Below are 22850 nucleotides of genomic sequence, written 5' to 3'. Positions count from 1 at the left end.
GTGCTTTCCTCTGGAAAGTGGACACCACTAATAAAAAATAAACTACTTGACCAAATTAAAAGTATAGGGCAGTAAATTTAAAAGACAATTTGGTAATTGGAGATAATGAAACAATCAATGTCCTGCACATCTCACTGGCCATGGAAGGCTGTGGTTGTACTCCATGGTGACCCGGGCACACATTGAGGCTAACCAACAGCTACTACCGGTCTTCTGATATGTTGCTATGTTCACAAGAGGACTAATTAATGTAGGTTTATTGAACTTACTGGACAACACATTTACATTACAAAACAGTGAGGTTTGACTGGTCAGATGGCATCATAAACCGAGGGCAGAATTTGAGCAGTATGCCTGTTGAACCCCTGGATTGAATTAGTGGGTTAGAAAGATTCACAGACAGGAAAGGTTGCAGTCGATGATATCTCAAGATTGGCAAACATGACACTCAATTTGAGAGTATTTTATCTCTATCTACAGGAATCATGTAAAAAAAGTAATTAAGATTTGAAAAATAACTAAAAAGAGACATTAGTACCTGGACATTATTAATTATTATTCAGCATTAATGGAACTTCTTTTCAAGAATTTGTGAAATAATAAACTATGCAAATACAAATTGTTTGCATCTGTATCTTGCACTAATTAGCATAGAATCATAAAAGCAATGCATCAAAAGTGAATAGCAGCAGCCAAGGCATCATTTATAGAAGTGAACAGGATTCACTGGACTGTAGGTCGCATTATGCAGTAAAGAGCTTCATGCTGAGTCCTATCTATCAAGAGCAAAGCTCTGAGAATTTATAACGATCAATACAAAGATGCAATAAAATGATATGAAACAAAATAAAATAAATTGATTCAGGGAGGCATCTCCCAGGGAGAAGGACCGAGGGTAATCACTCCATCCAAAAGGGGTGGCGGTGGGGGGCGGGAAATAATTTCCTAAAACTTTCCGCAATCTTGTCACATGTAAAATTGGGATTCTGAACAGAAAATTGAACTTGGGGTGTTCATTTATTATAAAATCGAGACATGTGGTACAGGCAGGTGAGCAGTGGAATAGAGGGTATTATACAGTACAGGTGACTTGGTAAATATACCCTTTTTTAATAATAGCACCTAGCAGCACATTCTGGTTTATGTTTTCAACTACAGTAGGTACGATTCTATTAACAGCAGTCAGTTCATTCATAGTCAGTTGACATGCATCCTCATTGAACAATGGGTTTATCTGGTTAATTTTTAATGGTGAACACAAAAAATTATTATCCTTGGTAATCTACAGCATTATTTTCTTCAGACATAAAAGTAATATATGACAGAAAATACAGGAAATGCTCAGGTCAGGTAGCATCTGTGAAGAGAGAAACAAAGTTAGCAATACAGATTAAAATAAAAGCAAAGTACAGAAGCAGGCTTGCATGGGAGGGGGAGGAGGAAAGAAGAAAAGGGAAGATTTGTGATAGGGTGGAAGGCAGGAGAGATTAAATGACAAAAGGGCTGATGTGCAAGATAAAAATAATGGCATTGGGACAAATAAAAGAAACAAAAGAGAAGTCTGGAAGAGGTGTAAATGGCAATAGCTGATTCATCACCAACAGCTGATGTCTAAAAAAAAAGGTAGGAGTGGTTATGATCTGAAATTGTTGAACACAATGTTGAGTTCAGGCAGCTGAAAAGTGCCTAATCAAAAGATGAGGAGCTGTTCATTGAGCTTCCGTTGCCCTCATATGTACCTCTTCATCTCAGTCCTATCCATCAGCACACTGACTCCCAGAGCTACCTTGACTATATTTCCTCCCAATCCACTTCCTGTAAGGACTCTACGACTCTATTAGATTCTCCCAGTTTCTCTGTCACATCTGTTCTGACAATGCCACCTTCCATACCAGTGCTTCACAAGGTTTTCCTTTTTCCTCACCTGAGTATTCCCCTTCACCATGGTTGACCTTTGACCACATCTGTTCCATTTCCAACACTTCTGCTCTCACACCTTCCCCTCCCTCCCAGAACCATGATAGCGATCCCCCTCACCTTCGACTCCACCAGCCTCCACATTCAACAGATCTTCTTCCACCATTTCCATGTTCTAACTGTCCTAATGAAATTCAATGGAAGCTCGAGGAGCAGCACCTCATTTTTCTATTAGGCACTTTATAACCTCCTGGACTCAACATTGAGTTCAACAATTTCAGACCATAAAACTGCTCTCATTTATTTTGGACAGCAGCTATTGCCAATGATTCTGCAATTGCCATTTACATCTCCTCGAGACCCATTCTTTGTTTCATTACTTATTCCATTATCATTCCCTTTTGACTTGCACCATTAGTCATTTAATCTGTCCTGCTTTCCAAACTTTCCCTTTTGTTCTTTCCACCCCTCTCCCAACCCTGCCTCGGTACTTGCTTAAATCATTGATATGAAATGTTAACTTTGTTTCACTCTCCACAGATGCTGCCAAACCTGAATATTTCCAGCATTTTCTGATTTTATTTCAGATTTCTAGCATCTTCAATATTTGCTTTTGTTTTTATAAAATATATCTCACTGTGAATCTTCCCATGTGTTAAACATCATCCAAACTCACTTTCAGAAGTTTATGCAGTAATGTTTGTGTAAAAAAACATCGCTAATAATTAGTGAGATATTATTTGCTTATTCACAGTACCTTAGATATGTTCCCAAGACCATGAACTCCTGTGGTATAATTACTGGGGTGTCTTGCAAGGATGTATATGTTCCAATACGTCTGTGCATACACTTTAATCTAACGCTCGATGTTAAATGGAAACTAGATTGCACCGATGAGACTCTGCTTCCTGTAACTGCCTGTAACACTCCTGAAATATTTAGAACCCTCTGCAGTTGCAGCCCTTTGAAACTGTCTCCAATTTCATTACAAGATAATCTCCTCCCATCATCCCCCCTTTCATCTATAAACAATATTTATTGTTCCACTGGCAGTAGGCATAAGCATACTAAAATGGAAAACTAACATGGCTCAGTGCATAGAGTTATTTGTTCTGCAGAGCAGTTCGTATCTTCATTAGTCCAGAGTGTGCACACGAAGGTAGCTGTACTGAATCAGAACCACATTTTTTAAAACTAAGCCAAACACACGCTGGAGAAAAGTGCTGCTGCATTTCTGTTTTAATGTAGTGCACCATGGTCAACCTTATTGTTAAGGCACAAGATTTTCTGATTGCAATGATTGGGACGCATTAAAAACTTATTTTAAAGGGGTAAAGACTTTACAGAGAAGTATTTGGCAATACATTTGTGTTTCAGAAAGAGTTGAATGTCACACAAAATTCATGCCACAGTTTGGATCATTGCATTGTGTGTTTGAGCACATATGGAAAAAGATCTCTGTAAACCACTCAGAAAAAGTTCAAACATTTTTTCATGATAAAAAAAATGAAAAGGAAAAACTACCAATGCTGGAAATCCACATACCCAAAGTTGTTATATCCTGACTTTCCCTTTACAGATGCTGACTGGCCTGCTGTGTATTTCCAGCATTTTCTGTCATTCATTCCACATTTTTGTGAAGATTTAACACAGAAATGTGTTTGTTCTTTTTTCAAGGATGGGACACACAGATAAAAATAAATTCTTCAGACAAAAAGAAAACAAAAATTACTCCACTTGCCAGGCTGTGCCTAAACACCATTTATGTAGTTATAATATAAACATATAATCAATGTCATTACAATTGATGTATAAAAACTTTCTGATGTAGCTTGCATTGAAATTTATCAACGAAGTAATAAATTCAACTTAAGAGCGCTGGGCATTGCACTGACACCAAGAGAAAAAAAAGTGCCTACCTGACGTTTCTTCCTAAATTTCTCAAAGGCTTCTTGGAGGGTCAGCGATTCTTTTTGTTTCTTGCTTTCGGTGGCATAGTCCTCCCAAAAGTGCTTACTAAGACTTGTGTTCTTCCTCACTGATTCCACAGCCATTTCCTGCTGTTTATGAAGCTGAAACTCTGCAGCCATGAGAGGGCAATACTTCAAAAAAATTAAATTAATTAATTTACAAACCAAATTCCGGGTTCAAAATTGGTAGAAGGGGAGGATGGCTCTTGTGTTGCTTGGAAAAATACAGTTGCTGGTAAGCCCAGGCCGTCTGTTAAGTTGGATATTATATCTGATTTAAGTCACTGATTAATCTGCCCCTGGCTGGAAGTTGACTTTCTTCCTGGGACTATGCCAGGGGAGTCAGCCTTGGAGCCAGTTGCTGGCTGTCACAAAATACTTCTTTCCCTTTTTTGCTCCCTTGACAATTTCCGACAAAGTTCTTCGGGGTTCCAATTTGTTGATTTCCTGTTTGTTTGTTTTCTTTTTGTTTTGTTTTTGTTTAAAACTTCCTCCCTTTCTGCTTGTTTGAATCTGCCTCCTCGGCGATGACCGAACGGCGGCCGCCGTCGCCTAGCAACGGGAAAGGCCGGCCGCTCGGCCTTTACCTCGCGCCCGCCCTGCAGCGTGACTGCGCAGGCGCGTTCATCGCAAAGTCTCCCGGGAGCTGTCGTTTTTCGCCCGGAGGAATCGTCTCCATGGAGATACTGGAAGCTGCCCCAGCTGGACTACAACTCCCACAATGCTCCCGCACCCATTGAAGAGGCTGCGACCCAAACCACATGAACAAGCAAAGCTTTAGGTAAGAACAATTGGCAGGTTTTGTCAATATTTACAAAGGCCAACTTTACAATGCAGAGAGGTTAAATAAGCATGCATTCATGCACCTTTAATGTTCAGAAGTAGTTTACAAAGTCATCTGCTAGGATGGTTTTATATAGTTTTGTTGTAATGATAAAGATTTCAATCCTGGCATTCAGAGATGTTTTAATTAAATTACTTCTCAGTTTTACACGTGGTCATAATTCCACATATTACAAATAATATACACAACAAAAGCAAGAAATGCTGGAATCACTCAGCAGGTCTTTACAAATAATATAGTTTATTTAATTAAAGCAGAATACTGAGGATGTTGGAAATCTGAAATAAAAACAGAAAGTGCTGGAAATACTCAGGTCTGGCAGCATCCGTGGAGAGGAAAACGCTCTGTTTCTCTCTCCACAAATGCTGCCAGATCTGCTGAATATTTCCAGAACTTTCTGTTTTTATTTATAATCATTTATTTATTTGTAATGCTCATCAAGGTGAACATTAGTGTCAGGAAATAGAATGCTTCCTATTTCAGGTATCCTCTGTCAGCATCACGCAATCCAAGTCAGGAACGGGCACAGCAAAGTGCAGTGTAGAGTTTTTTCTTCTCTGTCTCAATGAATTGCCCTCAGCAGAAAAGAATGTTTCAAAAATGTGAGATCGCAAATTAGTGCTGAATTGGAAAGAAAAGAGAAACACTTGCATTTCTGTAGCACCTTACGACATCAGGATGTCCCAAAGCGTTAAGTCACTGTTGTAATGTAGGAAATACGGCAGCAAATTTTCACACAGCAAGGTCCACAAATGACAATATGATAATGATCTGTTTTAAATGTTGGTTGAAGCATAAATATCAGAAAGAACGCTGGGGAGAACTCCCTTGCTCTTTTTGGAAGAGTGTCATGGGATCTTTTCCATCCAGGTGAGAGGGAAGTTTTTTTTTATTCTTTCATGGGATGTGGATGTTGCTGCAAGGCCAGCATTTGTTGCCCATCCCTAATTGCCTTTGATAACTGAGTTCAGAGGTCAGTTAAGAGTCAACCAGATTGCTTTGGGTCTGGAGTCACACATAGGCAGACCAGGTAAGGACAGAAGATTTCCTTCCCTTAAGGACATTAGTGAACCAGATGGGTTTTTAATGACAATCGGTGAAAGTAATGATACCATTACTGAGACGCTTTCAATTCCTGATGAATTTAAATTCCACCTGCTGCCGTGGTGGAATTTGAACCCGTGTTCCCAGGGCATTAGTCTGGTCCTCTAGATTACTAGTTCAGTGACATTACCACTAAGTCACTGCCTCCCCCAGTACTGCACTGGAGTGTCAGTCTTGATTTTTGTGCTCAAAGTCCTGGAGTAGGACTTGAACCCTCCATGACTCAGAAGCAAGAGCGCTACCACTGAACAAGGGGTGACACTGGGTGAATTTGAACTTGGGTCCCAGAGTGAAAGGCTAATGACTAACCCACTTTGCCACCCAGTGTGCGGCTGCATCAGGCTGTGCATAGAACCCCAGTACGCAAACACCAAGTGTCACTATGTGCTGAGGTTCCATCTGTCCCAGTGTTGCGAAGGATGGATCTGGCCACTTTGCTGCGGAACTCTCCATTCAGTAGGACCGTATCACACCACCTATCCTTTGTGGAAAAGTTTGTGCAGAAAAACACCTTTGGTCACAAATCCATCAGGCAGTGATGCACGGAATGTCCTCAAGGCCCTGCGGGAAAAGGAGATGGTGGATCTTGTTGGATGGTTGCCTGAGCAGACTGCCAAAGTAATTTGGCAGAATGCCTCATCACCAGAACTTTCAAACAAGCACCAAGTTGTCACGTGGCTGGTGATGAGAAGGGCTCTCCCTGTCAGATCCTTCCTGCATGCCCGGAGTCTCACCGCCTCCGTACGCTGCCCTCGAGGTGGCTGTGGTGGGGAAGAGACCATTGCCCACCTCCTTCTGGAATGCGTCTTTGCAAAGCAAGTGTGGAAAGAGATGCAGTGGTTTTTGTCGAGGCTCACCCCGAGCAGCTCTGTAACACAGGAGTCTGTGCTCAACGGCCTGTTCCCAGGGACGCACACCGAGATAAACATCAACTGCTGCTGGAGGACTATAAATTCGGTGAAAGACGCTCTTTGGTCTGCCTGAAACCTGCTGGTGTTCCAGTGCAAACGAGTCTACAACCGAGTGTTGCAGACTGGCAAATTCCAAGGTCCAGGACTATGTGCTGAGGGACGCACTAAAGCTTGGGGCAGCCGCCGCAAAGCCTCAATGGGGAAAGGCCACAGTGTAAGGTCCTCCCGCCATAGCATACCGAGGGTCTGGAACCCATGAAAAACTCCTCGGGCTGTATGCTCCAAAATATGGTTTTGCTGTGTAATGCAAATGTACGTTGCATGTTAATGGAATGGAAGGATTGTGAGGCAACTCACGTTCTGTTTTGAAGGAAACTGAATTTTTTTGCACTTACTGGAATGTCAACTTGGAACTGTTTTGTAGTGTATTTTTTACAGATTTTATGAATAAAGTATATTTTTGGGAAAAATAACTTTGCCACCCAGTTCACTATTAATTAATGACCATTTATAATTCATGTATCATAATTATGATATTTTTGAACTGGGACATGTTATTTAATTGCCCATAAATGTAGATTTTCAGTGCTCCATGTGTTACAATTAGGCTAAGGACTTAAGTGAAATGACATTATTTGTTATTAGAAAGACTGTTGACTATTAATGCCATTAATACTATGCAAAAACAGACAAAGGGTTTCTTCATTTCAAAAAATCTATGTTTACAAAAAAAAAGTGAGTGTAGCTCTCAAGCTATAATGTGAGATTCTGCCCTGTGCATTGCTGAAGTGATGTTTGTTGTATGCAATAATAAACAATATGCAAACAATCTTTGACTTCCAGTTTAATTGTCGATCAACATAGCCTGGAAATGTATGACTTAATATCAGGACATAATTTGCAACTCCAGTATTTAAATGCTTTCAATCTGTTTTTGTAGAAACAGATTCCAGTGCATGGCTTTGAAAAGTATTTCCCAGCAACTGTAACCCTAATCATTAATGTATTTTATCGAGTTTTATCCTGCATTTAACCGATCTTAGGAATTCATGGTAAAAAGCCAAGATACTATGTCAAGGATAACCCCTTAGGCAAGGTTGAACAATCAATAGAATCAAGACTAACTACCTTACAGTTTCAGGAATCATAAGCGTAAACATTGTGGAGGCCACGGGGGGGGGTTGGGGGGGTGCGGGGGGTGGCTGCAGTTGCCCCACTTTCAAAAGTGAGTAAATCAGTATTTAAATCACCTTGGAAAAGTGCTGGACTATGATCTGTAGGTCATCAAGACAAGTCTATGCCTTTGACTAATAGCTCTTCTGATGGCTTTCTGTGCAGATGCATCATGTGGTATGGTACTAACCCACAGAGACTAATTGCTACAGGTTCAATTCCAGTCTCTGCTAATTCAGCTGATTTGTACCAGGACATTACAACTGACCTCAGTTTTCCTGAGCCAGGGAAGGGAAGAAAATGTCAGAGTTCCTGCTGATCCATCATACAACCGTCACTGGAAAGTGCATGTGTGAATAGGATTGAATTTATGTGTGATGTAATCCACTGTCAAATAGCCTGTTGATGCCATTATATTAACTAACCCATGAATCAATGACGATGTGGGCAAGATATATTGAGTATACAGCACAGAAACAGGCTATTCGACGTAACTGGTCTATGTTAGCATTTATGCTCCACATAAGTCTCCTTCCACCCTACCAGTATATCCTTCTATTCCCTTTTTCCTTTATATGTTTATCTAGCTTCCCCTTAAATGCATCTATGCTATTTACCACAACTACTCCATGTGGTAGCGCATTCCACATTGGACTTATTAGGCTATATCTATATCTATCTTATATCTATGACCTTTGGTCGTGGACTCTCCCACAAGTGGAAACATTTTCTGTACATCATGGAGCTGTACCTCATGAATAGTCAGCACCTTCAAGGGAGCAGTGAAAAAAGGATAAAGATTGAGTAAAGATTGTTAGCTAAATACCCCAGTATGAGAGCGATTTTAACTAGAGGTAGGCGATGGCGTAGTGGTATTATCACTGGACTAGTAACCCAGAGACCCAGGGTATTTCTCTGGGGACATGTGTGCAAATCCCACCACATCAGAAGGTGGAATTTGAATTTAATTAATAAAACTGGAATTAAAAGCTAGTCTAATGATGGCCATGAAACCATTGTCGATTGTTGTAAAAACCCATCTGGTTCACTAATGTCCTTTAGGGAAGAAAATCTGCTGTCCTTACCTGGTCTGGCCTACATGTGACTCCAGACCCACAGCAATGTGGTTGACTCTTTACATGCCCTCTGAAATGGCCAAGCAAGCCACTCAGTTATACCTACCCACTACGAAGTCAATAAAAAGGAATGAAACTGGACAGACCACCTGGCATTGACCTAGGCACCGGAAACGACAACGGCAAACCCAGCCCCGTTAACCCTGCAAAGTCCTCCTTACTAACATCTGGGGGCTTGTGCCAAAGTTGGGAGAGCTGTCCCACAGACTAGTCAAGCAACAGCCTGACATAGTCATACTCACAGAATCATACCTGACAGACAATGTCCCAGACTCTGCCATCACCGGGTATGTCCTGTCCCACCAGCAGGACAGACCCACCAGAGGTGGCGGCACAGTGGTATACAGTAGGGAGGGAGTTGTCCTGGGAGTCCTCAACATCGACTCCGGACCCCATGAAGTCTCATGGCATCAGGTCAAACATGGGCAAGGTAATCTCCTACTGATTACCACCTACCACCCTCCCTCAGCTGATGACTCAGTACTCCTCCATGTTGAACACCACTTGGAGGAAGCACTGGGGGTGGCAAGGGCACAAAATGTACTCTGGGTGGGGGACTTCAATGTCCATCACCAAGACTGACTTGGTAGCACCACTACTGACCAAGCTGGCCGAGTCCTAAAGGACATAGCTGCTAGACTGGGTCTGCGGCAGTTGGTGAGGGAACCAACACGAGGGAAAAACATACTTGACCTTGTTCTCACCAGTCTGCCTGCCGCAGATGCTTCTGTCCATGACATTATTGGTAGGAGTGACCACCGCACAGTCCTTGTGGAGACAAAGTCCTGCCTTCACATTGAGGATACCGTCCATCGTGTTGTGTGGCATTATCACTGTGCTAAATGGGATAGATTTCGAACAGATCTAGCAATGCAAAACTGGGCATCCATGAGGCGCTGTGGGCCATCAGCAGCAGCAGAATTGTACTCAACCACAATCTGTAACGTCATGGCCCGGCATATCCCCCACTCTACCATTACCATCAAGACAGGAGACCAACCCTGGTTCAATGAAGAGTGCAGGAGGGCATGCCAGGAGCAGCACCAGGCATACCTCAAAGTGAGGTGTCAACCTGGTGAAGCTACAACCCAGGACTACTTGCATGCCAAACTGCGTAAGCAGCATGCGATAGACAGAGCTAAGCGATCCCATAACCAACGGATCAGATCTAAGCTCTGCAGTCCTGCCACATGCAGCCGTGAATGGTGGTGGACAATTAAACAACTAACTGGAGGAGGTGGCTCCACAAATATCCCCATCTTCAATGATGGGGGAGCCCAGCACATCAGTGCGAAAGATAAGGCTGAAGCATTTGCAACAATCTTCAGCCAGAAGTGCCAAGTTGATGATCCATCTTGGCCTCCTCCTGAAGTCCCCAGCATCACAGATGCCAGACTTTAGCCAATTCGATTCACTCCGCGTGATATCAAGAAATGACTGAAGGCACTGGATACTGCAAAAGCTATGGGCCCTGACAATATTCCGGCAATAGTACTGAAGAACTGTGCTCCAGAACTTGCCGCGCCCCGAGCCAAGCTGTTCCAGTACAGCTACAACACTGGTATCTACCCTGCAATGTGGAAAATTGCCCAGGTATGTCCTGTACACAAAAAGCAAGACAAGTCCAACCCGGCCAATTACCACCCCATCAGCCTACTCTCAATCATCAGTAAAGTGATGGAAGGTGTCATCAACAGTGCCATCAAGCAGAGTTGCTTAGCAATAACCTGCTCAGTGACGCTCAGTTTGGGTTCCGCCAGGGCCACTCAGCTGCTGACCTCATTACAACCTTGGTTTAAACATGGACAAAAGAGCTGAACTCAAGAGGTGAGGTGAGAGTGACTGCCCTTGACATCAAGGCAGCATTTGACAGAGTATGGCATCAAGGAGCCCTAACAAAACTGAGGTCAATGGGAATCAGGGGGAAAACCCTCCGCTGGCTGCAGTCATACCTAGCGCAAAAGAAGATGGTTGTGGTTGTTGGAGGTCAATCATCTGAGCTCCAGGACATCACTGCAGGAGTTCCTCAGGGTAGTGTCCTCGGCCCAACAATCTTCAGCTGCTTCATCAATGACCTTCCTTCAATCATAAGGTCAGAAGTGGGGATGTTCGCTGATGATTTCACAATGTTCAGCACCATTCGTGACTCCTCAGATACTGAAGCAGTCCGTGTAGAAATGCAGCAAGACCTGGACAATATCCAGGCTTGGGCTGATAAGTGGCAAGTAACATTCGCGCCACACAAGTGCCAGGCAATGACCATCTCCAACAAGAGAGAATCTAACCATCTCCCCTTGACATTCAACAGCATTACCATCGCTGAATCCCCCACTATCAACATCGTCGGGGCTACCATTGACCAGAAACTGAACTGGAGTAGTCATATAAATACCATGGCTACAAGAGCAGGTCAGAGGCTAGGAATTCTGAGGCGAGTAACTCACCACCTGACTCCCCAAAGCCTGTCCACCATCTACAAGGCACAAGTCAGGACTGTGATGGAATACTCTTCACTTGCCTGGATGGGTGCAGCTCCAACAACACTCAAGAAGCACGATACCATCCAAGACAAAGCAGCCCGCTTGATTGGCACCCATCTACAAACATTCACTCCCTCCACCACTGACGCACAGTGGCAGCAGTGTGTACCATCTACAAGATGCACTGCAGCAACGCACCAAGGCTCCTTAGACAGCACCTTCCAAACCCGCTACCTCTACCAATTAGAAGGACAAGGGCAGCAAATACATGGGAATACCACCACCTGCAAGTTCCCCTCCAAGTCACACATCATCCTGACTTGGAACTATATCGCCGTTCCGTCACTGTCGCTGGGTCAAAATCCTGGAACTCCCTTCCTAACAGCACTGTGAGTATATCTACCCCAAATGGACTGCAGCGGTTCAAGAAGGCAGCTCACTGCCACCTTCTCATGGGCAATTAGGGATGGGCAATAAATGCTGGCCTGGCCAGTGACGCCCACATCCCATGAATGAATAAAACAAAAACCCTGTTTCCAAAACTACAGCAATCCAAGACCCAGTGATGAAACATCAGTTGATAATGTATTGACGTTTCTGTTATCAAATTGTGACAATGGGAAATTTCGATAATGGGAAAGACTGCCAGAGAATGTGTTTAGTCGAGCAAGATGGGCAGCTAGATGGGAGACATGATTCCTCAGAGAAAAATGTGAAGCAATTATTGTAGTAAGAATAGGGTAGGAAAGTATATCTTAAATTATCACATTTTAAATGGAGTAAACGAGCAGAGAGATCCTGATGTGCAGATACATTGGTCATTAAAGGTGGCTGTGCAAGTACATAGGGCCATAAAAAGGCAAACAGGATCCTTGATTTTGTATCTCAAGGCACAGAACACAAAACCAAGAAGGTAACGTTGAATTTGTACATGAGTTTGGTTAGACCACAGCTGGAGTACAGTGTACGGTTTTGGGCGCCCATCACAGGAAGGATATAAAAACAATGACAAAGCTTCAGGGTATATTCACTAGCCTACTACCAAGGATGAAGGGTTACACTATAAAGAAAGACTTGAGATGTTAGGGCTTTTTTCACTAGAACGCAGAAAATTAAAGGGGTGCCATGACAGATGTCCTCAATGTTATAAAGGATTATGATAGGATGAATAGTGGTAGATTATTTCCTTTGGTCAGTGAGACAGTAATGAGAGGGCACAAATTTAAGATAATCAGCAAAAAGAGGTTAGAAACTAATTCTGAACACAGAAGCGAGTTAGAATGTAGAATTCTAGGCCTCAAAATAGTATAGAAGCAACGTCCATAAGCAGTTTTCAAAGGGAATTATATAATTGCTTGGAAAAGATGAATTGTAAAGAGTATGTGAAGTGAAGAGGACAGTGGTTTAGTCTCGATGGTTCATGTGGAGAAAAACATCAGCACAGACTTCATGGACAGCGTATCCCACCTCTGTGCTGTAGCAACCTATGATTCTATCCTTTAATCGTTTGACAAAAATATTGTCTCACACAAATTATACACAATTAGAATGGCACACCAAAATAAAGTTGACTGAATAATGAAAGGATTTAACCATTCAAATTCAAGAAAAATGACATTGCAAGTGGCTTCCTGTGTAAAATTGTCCCAAACCATTAAACTGTCATGTGTGTTTTTCCTGCAATAATGTGCGATTAATTGTATATGAGGGATTATGAAACTGAAAACCACATGTATTACTTAAAATTCTTCCTTCATGTAAAACCAGAATAAGTGATGTTAAACCCTATGTTTAGTAACTAGATTTTTTTAGTATGACTGCTTTCTGGAGCTGAACCCCATTGATCACCATGCCTTCAGCTATCTCAGCCCTAAGCTCTGAATTCGCTCCCTAAACGTCTTGGCCTTTCTACCTCTCAACCTACCTTGTCACCTTCTTTGGCTCAGTGTCAATTTTGTTTTGGCTGATTATGCACCCATGAAAGGCCTTGGGTCATTTTACTAAGTTAAAGGTGCTATATAAATGGTAATTGATGCTGATGAACACCATTGGATAGCATTTTGTTCGGGGCTTAAAATAATAAGAGGGAATTTGTGCTCAATAGAGTTATTTCATCAGCGTCTTTATTGAGGTAGAAGAAGGAATGATGCTGAAGTCAGAAATCAGAAGCCCAAAAAGAGGAGGAGCTAGAGATTATGCTGATAATAGCTATGGTTAAATTAACACACAACCACAAGCTTTAAAGGAGATTGGAATTTGAAACGAGTGAATCTTTGACAAGTTTGGGAGAGACATCACAGGAAGCCATAACTCCATTATTTCATATGGGTAAGAGATATTCATGGGAAATGTAAAGTAGTAACTTTATCAGTTGTCAGGAAAAATCTTCAAAATGATAAAGCATAGCTAATTGGACATTTAGCAGGGTTTCAGGAGGAAAAGCTTATGTTCAATTAATTTGATGTAGTTTTTCAAAGATATTAGTGTCATGATAGATGATGGTAAGGCACTTAATATTGTATGCTTGGATTTTGAGAAAGTCTCTGAAAAGGTTCTGTACTGACAATTAATGGCTTTGAAGGTCTCAAAATAAGGGGATAATGAATAAATGATTAGCTTAATAACAGGAAACTGTGGGTAGTTATAAATGAAAATGTTTTAATTCGAAAAGAGCATACCACAGATGTTGCCAGAACTGATGAGTATTTCCAGCATTTCTTGTTTTTATTTGAGATTTCCAGCATCTGCAGTATTTTATTTTTATTATGATTAATAAGAGTTTTATTTACCGCTGTTCAATTTAAAATGAGCTGAATCTGGTAATGCCATTAAAACATCATGCGGAAGGAATGAAAATTAGTGAGTCTCATAGAGGCTCATTCCCATGCACCTGTTCAAAGTTGATTATACAGCAGAATAGACAAATGTCTGGGAGCAGGATGGCCAACCATCTTCTCAAGATAGGAGCAAGTTGTGGTGAAACAAGTGGTGGGGAAAAGGAAGGGGAGAAAATACAGAACAGTTTATTACAAAATAAATAGTAGAATAAAATTTGTTTTAAAATTCATTACAAACACAGTAAAAGTCCAGTTGTAAAATAGTAATAGTAAAGCAATTTCAGGGTCAAATTACTATGTGTTAATATACAAATTCTTCAGTTCTGAAGAAGGGTCACTGACCTGAAACGTTAACTCTGCTTCTCTCTCCACAGATGCTGCCAGACTTGCTGAGTATTTCCAGCATTTCTTGTTTTTATTTCAGATTTCCAGCATCTTCAGTATTTTGATTTTATTATGTTTATATTACAAGTTTTGCTCAGAAACCAAGTACGCCTTTCTAACAATACAGTTTACAGGGCCATTTTAAAATTGGCCATTAAGATGCAGTACTCCCAAAAAGAAGTACATATTAGACTTGCCAGCCAGTTTTCAAGCTGAAACAAAGGAATTTCTAACAATCGTTGAAGCCCTCACTTCTACTTCAAACATTCCAGGATCGAGGCCAAGTTACGCATTTGTATAACTGGAGTAGATATAAAATTTAATATGAATTAAAAAAGACAGATCGCAGGAACCATTATAGTAGCATTCGGAAAAATTCCAAGTGTTTGGATGGGGGTGTATGCCAAATTTGGACAACGTATTACACCACCGCTACCCAAACCTTCAGGTAACCTTCAGTCATCTCATTATCAAAAAGGAGGAGGTGTTGAGTGTCTTGCAAAGCATTAAGGTAGATAAGTCCCCAGGGCCTGATGGGATCTACCCTGGAATACTGAGGGAGGCAAGGGAAGAAATTGCTGGGGCCTTGACAGAAATCTTTGCATCCTCATTGGCTACAGGTGAGGTCCCAGAGGACTGGAGAATAGCCAATGTTGTGCCTTTGTTTAAGGAGGGTGGCAAGGATAATCCAGGAAATTATAGGCCGGTGAGCCTTACGTCAGTGGTAGGGAAATTATTAGAGAGGATTCTTCGGGACAGGATTTACTCCCATTTGGAAACAAACGAACCTATTAGCGAGAGACAGCATGGTCTTGTGAAGGGGAGGTCGTGTCTTATTAATTTGATTGAGTTTTTTGAGGAAGTGACGAAGATGATTGATGAAGGAAGGGCAGTGGATGTTATCTATATGGACTTTAGTAAATCCTTTGACAAGGTCCCACATGGCAGACTGGTACAAAAGGTGAAGTCACACGGGATCAGAGGTGAGCTGACAAGATGGATACAGAACTGGCTCGGTCATAGAAACAAAGGGTATCAGTGGATGGGTGTTTTTCTGAATGGAGGAATGTGACTAGTGGTGTTCCGCAGGGATCAATGCTGGGACCTTTGCTGTTTGTAGTATATATAAATGATTTGGAGGAACGTGTAGCTGGTCTGATTAGTAAGTTTGCGGACGATACAAAGGTTGGTGGAGTTGCGGATAATGATGAGAATTGTCAGAGGATACAGCAGGATATAGATCGGTTGGAGACTTGGGCGGAGAAATGGCAGATGGAGTTTAATCCGGACAAATGTGAGGTAATGCATTTTGGAAGGTCTAATGCAGGTGGGAGGTATACAGTAAATGGCAGAACCCTTAGGAGTATTGACAGGCAGAGCGATCTGGGCGTACAGGTCCACAGGCCACTGAAAGTGGCAATGCAGGTGGATAAGGTGGTCAAGAAGGCATACGGTATGCTTGCCTTTATCGGTCGGGGCATAGAGTATAAAAATTGGCAAGTCATGTCGCCACACTACCAGAAGGACGTGGAGGCTTTGGAGAGGGTACAGAGGAGGTTTACCAGGATGTTGCCTGGTCTGGAGGGTATTAGCTATGAGGAGAGGTTGGAAAAACTCGGATTGTTTTCACTGGAACAACGGAGGTGGAGAGGTGACATGATAGAGGTTTACAAAGTTATGAGCGGCATGGACAGAGTGGATAGTCAGAAGCTTTTTCCCAGGGTGGAAGAGTCAGTTACTAGGGGACATAGGTTTAAGGTGCGAGGGGCAAAGTTTAGAGGGGATGTGCGGGGCAAGTTTTTTTACACAGGGTGGTGAGTGCTTGGAACTTGCTGCCAGGGGAGGTGGTGGAAGCAGATATGATAGCGATGTTTAAGAGACATCTTGACAAATACATGAATAGGAAGGGAATAGAGGGATATGGGCCCCGGAAGTGCAGAAGGTGTTAGTTTAGGCAGGCATCAAGATCGGCACAGGCTTGGAGGGCCGAATGGCCTGTTCCTGTGCTGTACTGTTCTTTGTTCTGTTGTTTGTATTGCACCTATACGCTGCAGTAATTTAGGAAAAAGAAAAAAGACAAAGTTAAAAGCTGCATCTTTTGGGCTTTGTATCATTCAGAACTGCATCTTTCACCAGAATGACAGGCCTAAATCGAATTAAGTAATTTAAGCAACAGTTCAGAATTTTAAAGTGGCACACAATTGAAGTGACTGGTCAGGTTGAGCAATTTATAACTTGTAATGGGCAGCTGACCTCTCCAGAAGTTTACAGGAAGAACCAAATGTTTAATTTCACTTGATAACAGTTTACCATCAACTAGACCCAAATGAAATGTTAATGAAATCAAAAATAGTTTGTAATCCTAAATGCAAAGAGAACACTTACATGACCTTTCATTAATAATTCACCCAGGTCTAATTACTTTCTTATTCATAACTACACATACAGAAACAACTCTTGTCAACTTTATTTAAATGACTTTACCTAGTCTACTAATAAGATGAATAAACAGTACTAGTTAGAATTAATAGTTGTCAAGAGTCAATCTTTCAATGGATTAGTTTTCTCTCAGTTTCTCAATTATTTTTATACAAAATTAAAGCCTGATCATTGGTCAAGTGAAACATGGGGTGATCATGGTAATGTGACTCAGCTATAGATCAGGTAATTTTGCATGGAGACAAATGCTTAAATATTGGACCATTACCCTAGATTATCCAGAGTCCCCATTTCACCTGAATTGTATTTATTCTTAAATCACTGTTAATTAATTGTTTTAGCACTGTTATTCTAAGAGGCAAACACACAAACTATATGGGACATGAACCTAATTGTGAAATTTTGTCCATCAAGGTTCACGATTGGTTGAATTTATTGACACTTGTAGATTGCTGTTGTTTCTGATTTGCCACTGACGATCAGTTTGAATTGATTTGTTAAGAATAATTTTGTTGATCTTTTGTGCCAGCTTGGACATCAGAGTGAAGAAAGATGAATAAACAAGGTTGGTCACCAAATTCCTCCATGTTCCTATTTTGACAGACTGCTATATAAGTCGGGGGCATTATAGAAATCCTATAAACTTCTTATGTAAACCCTTTCATCATAAACTCAAGTTCAAAAACTATAGAGGACAATCGTTAAGAACACAGGATCTGGACTCTTCTCCCATTGCCGGGTTTTCAGTAGACTGGTTTAACACTTGCCATGTTAACCCACAAGGCAATCTATGTCCTTTCCAATCAAATACTGCACTAGGTGGCAGCATTTTCCATAAATTGAATGGGTAAAATAACATCTCCCATCCTTCAACCATGAGCTGTGGCTGGACAGAGATGAAACTAAACTTTGCATTAAGGTTGTTGTTATGTGATCAGGAGAAAATAGGATGGCAAAATTGTTTTACACTCCAATAAAAAGGTCCTTTTTTTTCTTTATTTCATCTTCTCCAATGTATTTATTTGTTTCCTTATTTATTTTCACATGAAGTATTTCAATAATAATTTATATCAGAATATTGAGATTAGAATAAGGTATATTTCATAATCAAAAATGATAAAAGTATTACGTTACGAGGAAATGTTGAATAGACCAGGCGTGTATTTCCTCGAGTATAAGGAAGTGGCCTAATGTGAGAGAGTCCAGAACAAGGGGGCATAACCTTAAAATTCAAGCTAGGCAGTTCAGGAGTGCTGTCGAGAAGTCCATTCTTCACAAAGAGGGTAATGGAAATGTGGAACTCTCTCCACCAAAAAAGCTGTTGAGGCTGGGGGTTCACTAAAAATGTCAAAACTGAGATTGACTTTTGTTAGACGTGGATTTTAAGGGATACGGAACCAAGGTGGGTAATTGGAGTTTAACCATGATTTAATTTTATGATGGAACAGGCTTGAAGGGCTGAATGGCCTACACCTGTCAAGAAAATGTTCAGCTGATGGTTCAGTAAATTTAGTAGAAGTGTTTACATTTATCTCTTAATAAACCCTTATACACTTTGTTTGCATTATTAAAGGTTGTTGGGAATTTTTTAGTCCCTGAACATATTTAATTCTGAAGAACTTTGTAACAACAGCAATCCAGAAAAAAAGTAGACGGAGAGAGCGAAGAGGGAGAGTAGAATTAATGGGAGAGATAATCAGAATGAGCAGAATAAATCCCAAGAGGATAGAACAAAAGGAATGGAAAGTCAAGTGGCCGAGCAGAAAAAGGCTGAGAGTGCATGAGAAACACTGCCAAAGGAGGTTACAGACAAAGGAAGATATGGAGACTTGAAAAGGAATTGGACAGCAAAAGAGACACATAATAGCAAATTGAAGAAATAGGGAAATCTGCAGATAAGAACATTATGACTCTTACACATGTAACTCATTTTTGTTAGAATTCTACTGATTTTCATGTATTTAGGATGTGAAGTAATCATATGGATAATATTAAGGTAAGAGTATAAAAAGTGATTCTAACTGTAATTGAATTGTAATCAATTTTAAGGACTGATTTGGGATGGGATATTTAATATTCAATAGCTTCATTGCACCTATGAGACAGGATATAATGTAAATTATGTAAAATACAGGTGGATGTGGAATTAAATTTTCATTAAGGAGCTGTAGTTTTGGGGTGGCAAAAAAATCACACCCGATACAAAAGCTATCTGACTGTCCATAGTGAAATACAACTCGGGCATTGTTCATATTTTCCTTTATGTGTAAAGTTAAAGAAAATAATTTGACTAAATTGTCATTGATTTGATCTCTACTTACTGACATTTACTTGCAGTTCTCCTGCAACATTGCTTACCAGTAGCCTTGGATGTGGAGTAAGCTTTTGGTGTTTTGCTTTTAAAATGGAGCCATGTTCAACTTAGCCTGTCCCTTTGAACCCATTGTTCAGATACTCACTGTGAGAAATTCCTCACAAAAGGTTCCGTAGATTGGTGGCTGTTTTTAAATCTCTGCCTTCTGGCTTTGGGGAAAGGTCAGAAAAAAACAGCTGACAATAATTAGCTTTCTTTTTTAATTTTAAAATTACTGTTTTGCACATGTAATAAAGTATGGCACTGTAAAGTGTGATGAATATGTGCTCAATGCATGACAATATGACCAGAGAGTAGTTAGAACGTGGAACTTGCTACCACATGGTTGAGGTGAATAGCATTTAAAGGGAAGCTAAATAAACATGAGGGAGAAAGAAATAGAAGGTTATGCTGATAGGATTAGATGAAATAGGGCTAGAAGGCGGCAGGTGTGGAAAGAGATGCAGTGGTTTTTGTCGAGGTTCATCTCAAGCAGCTCTGTAACACAGGAGTCTGTGCTCTACGGGCTGTTCCCAGGGACGCACACCAAGACAAACATCAACTGCTGCTGGAGGACTATCAATTTGGTGAAAGACGCCCTTTGGTCTGCCCGAAACCTGCTGGTCTTCCAGCGCAAAGAGTTGTCCACGACCGAATGTTGCAGACTGGCACATTCCAAGGTCCAGGACTACGTGCTGAGGGACGCACTAAAGCTTGGGGCAGCCGCAGCAAAGGCTCAACGGGGAAAGACCACAGTGTAAGGTCCCTCCACCAAGCTGAACTGAGGGGCTGGATTCATGGGAAACCCCTCGAACTGTATCGGGAAAATTTTGTGTGCTGTAAATGTAGAAATGTATATGGCATGACAATGAAATGGAAGGGTTGTGAGGCAACTCATAATTGTTTAGAAGGAAACTGATCACTTTTGCATTGTTTGTATTTTTTGACTTGATGCTGTTTTAAACTGTTTGGGAATGTAATTTTTACAGATTTTTATGAATAAAGTATATTTTGGAAATAAAAAAAAAGGGCTAGAAGGCGGCTCATGTGACACATAAACCATGGCATAGATCAGTTGGCCTGAATTTCCTGTTTCTGTGCTGTAAATTCGATGTAATATGTATTTCTCAGTGAAAGTAGATTATGGGGGATGCAGTGGATTGATGGTATGAAGAAGAGAATATGATGAAAACATTTAAGCTGGTGAATAACATTGATAATTTAAATTTTTAATTTCTTTCGATTCAGTGTAGAGGCATGAGGGTTCACAGTGAAATTTGTAGGAAAAAGTTTAATAATTTATTAGATGCATTGAATCAGTTTGAGTTCCAGCAGGACTACTTAACTGCAAACCTCATTGCAGCCTTGGTTCAAACATGGATAAAAGAGCTGCATTTCGGAGGTGAGGTGAGAATGACTGCCCTTGACTTCAAGACACTATTTGACAAAGTGTGGCATCAAGGAGCCCGAGTAAAATTGAAGTCAGGGGAAAACCCTCCACTGGTTGAATCCATACCTGGCAACAAAGATTAACATATAAGATTAACATAACCATTAACATATTGTTTGCCTTTGTTCCATGACCTTATGGTCAGTTATTCTCTATGACCTTGTCCTATCTACACCTTCTCCTTTGTTTTTTCTTGCCCCACCCCAGCTTTACTTGCTTAAAACCTTTCACATTTCTAATATCTGCTAGTTCTGAAGAAGAGTCACTGACCTGAAACGTTAACTCTGCTTCTCTCTTGACAGATGCTGCCAGGCCTGCTGAGTATTTCCAGCATTTCTTGTTTTTATTTCAGATTTCCAGCATCTACAGTATTTTGCTTTTATTTTACACAAAGGAAGATGGTTGTAGTTGTTGAAGGTTAATTCTCTTAGCCCAGAACATTGTTGCAGAAGTTCCTCAGGGCAGTGTACTAGGCTCAACCATCTTCAATAATGACCCTTCTTCCATCATAAGGTCAGGAGTGGGGATTTTTGCTGATGATTGCACAGTCTTCAATTCCATTTGCACATTCTCAGATAATGAAGCAGTCTGTGCAGCAAGATCGGGACAACATTCAGGCTAAGTGGCAAGTAACATTCGCGCCACACAAGTGCCAGGCCATGACCATCTCCAGCAAGAGATAGTCTAACCACCTCCTGTTGACATTCAATAACATTACCATTGCTGAATCCTCTACCATCAACATCCTGGGGGGGCGGGGGTTACCATTGACTATAAATTTAACTGTAAATACTGTGACTACAAGAGCAGATCAGTTGCTGGGTAAGTGGCTGCCTTCCTATTAAGGAGATGCTCGCCCAATCAGAGGGCTGGTAGCTCAGCAGCCTCGCTGCCAGTGGTGGCTATTGCTGAGGCTGCAGCTGCAGAATGAGAGTAGCTCAATGGCTGGGTGTCCTGGAAGAGGGGTTGAGGGTAGCCAGGGCCTGGCGATGGGGGGGGGGGGGGGGTAATTGTTGAAACCATGCAGCGATACTGCCATGGGAGTGGCCATTGCTGCCGGGACACTCCATGGGCCATGAAGTCCCCCAAAAGATGCCCCCCCCCACCCCCAGTATCCACTGAGAGGCCAGCAGGTTTCACTGGGCAGTCGCCCCAAATTGCAGAAGGCCCTCCCTGGATCACACTCAGTTTTCCTGTTAAATTAAGTTGAAGAGAATACAGCCCCAGCTGTAAATGACCAAGTAACTTGGGCCGATGGTAACTGGACTAATGGCTGGAGCCGGGTTGCATGGATGTCCCGGGAGCTGGATCAGAACACCCTTGGATTGTGTGGGTGAGTGTTGGGCTCCATGTCCCTAGATTTAGTATAACCAGAAAATAAGGTCACCCAAGTTTAACATTGAAATAGTGGAAGGTAGAGAGACAGGAACTAGGATGGTCATTCAGTAATCGTCATTTTAAAAGAATTATCTACATACACTAAGTTATCCTTAAATTATTATTTTTCTGTTTTGGAAGATAAATTGCCCATTCCTTCTCCTCCTAACCTCCCTAGGCAACTTACCAACTGTAACAAAGTTGGTGGTTGGGTGACGTCCTCCAATATCATGTAGAAGTAATCTCTAGGAGGTATACAAAAGTTGACTCTCCTATCACTTTGTCCTTCTCGCATGTGAAACATCTAACGTCCTCTGTCAGCAACTCCCCACATGACCTAAACCAAAATTGGGAATCTGGCAAGCATATCAAATTGAACCTGTCTCCGACCCTTCCTTGGCATTCAGCATGTGATTTAATATTCTTGGAGTTAGCATCTATTGGAAAGATATAACATGGGCTTGATTGTATTTGC

General features: G+C 41.4%; 1 protein-coding gene across 27 annotated transcripts in view; it reads right to left on the bottom strand.

Moving 5' to 3' along the window:
* LOC137352058 (protein polyglycylase TTLL10-like) overlaps positions 1-4448 on the bottom strand; it is a 367140-nt gene extending 362692 nt beyond the window's left edge. For 10 of the 27 annotated variants that reach the window (XM_068017080.1, XM_068017082.1, XM_068017097.1 and 7 more), the window contains exons 1-2: positions 3837-3894; positions 3463-3621 (exon numbers count right to left, since the gene is read on the bottom strand). Coding sequence is in view for 7 of the 27 variants with exons in the window: in XM_068017111.1 (XP_067873212.1) it covers positions 3837-4007 (171 nt within the window). In the remaining 20 variants the exon portion in view is untranslated. Of the gene's footprint in view, positions 1-2674; positions 2836-3462; positions 3622-3836 lie in introns of those variants that run through there. The other 17 variants (XM_068017111.1, XM_068017112.1, XM_068017070.1 and 14 more) reach the window with 10 other exon arrangements.
* Between the last annotated feature and the right edge of the window lie 18402 nt (positions 4449-22850).

The sequence above is a fragment of the Heterodontus francisci genome, chromosome 37, assembly GCF_036365525.1.
Source record: "Heterodontus francisci isolate sHetFra1 chromosome 37, sHetFra1.hap1, whole genome shotgun sequence".
In the NCBI taxonomy this organism is placed as follows: domain Eukaryota; kingdom Metazoa; phylum Chordata; class Chondrichthyes; order Heterodontiformes; family Heterodontidae; genus Heterodontus; species Heterodontus francisci.
The sequence above is the reverse complement of the archived record's forward strand: the minus strand, read 5'-3'. Positions and strand labels throughout refer to the sequence as shown.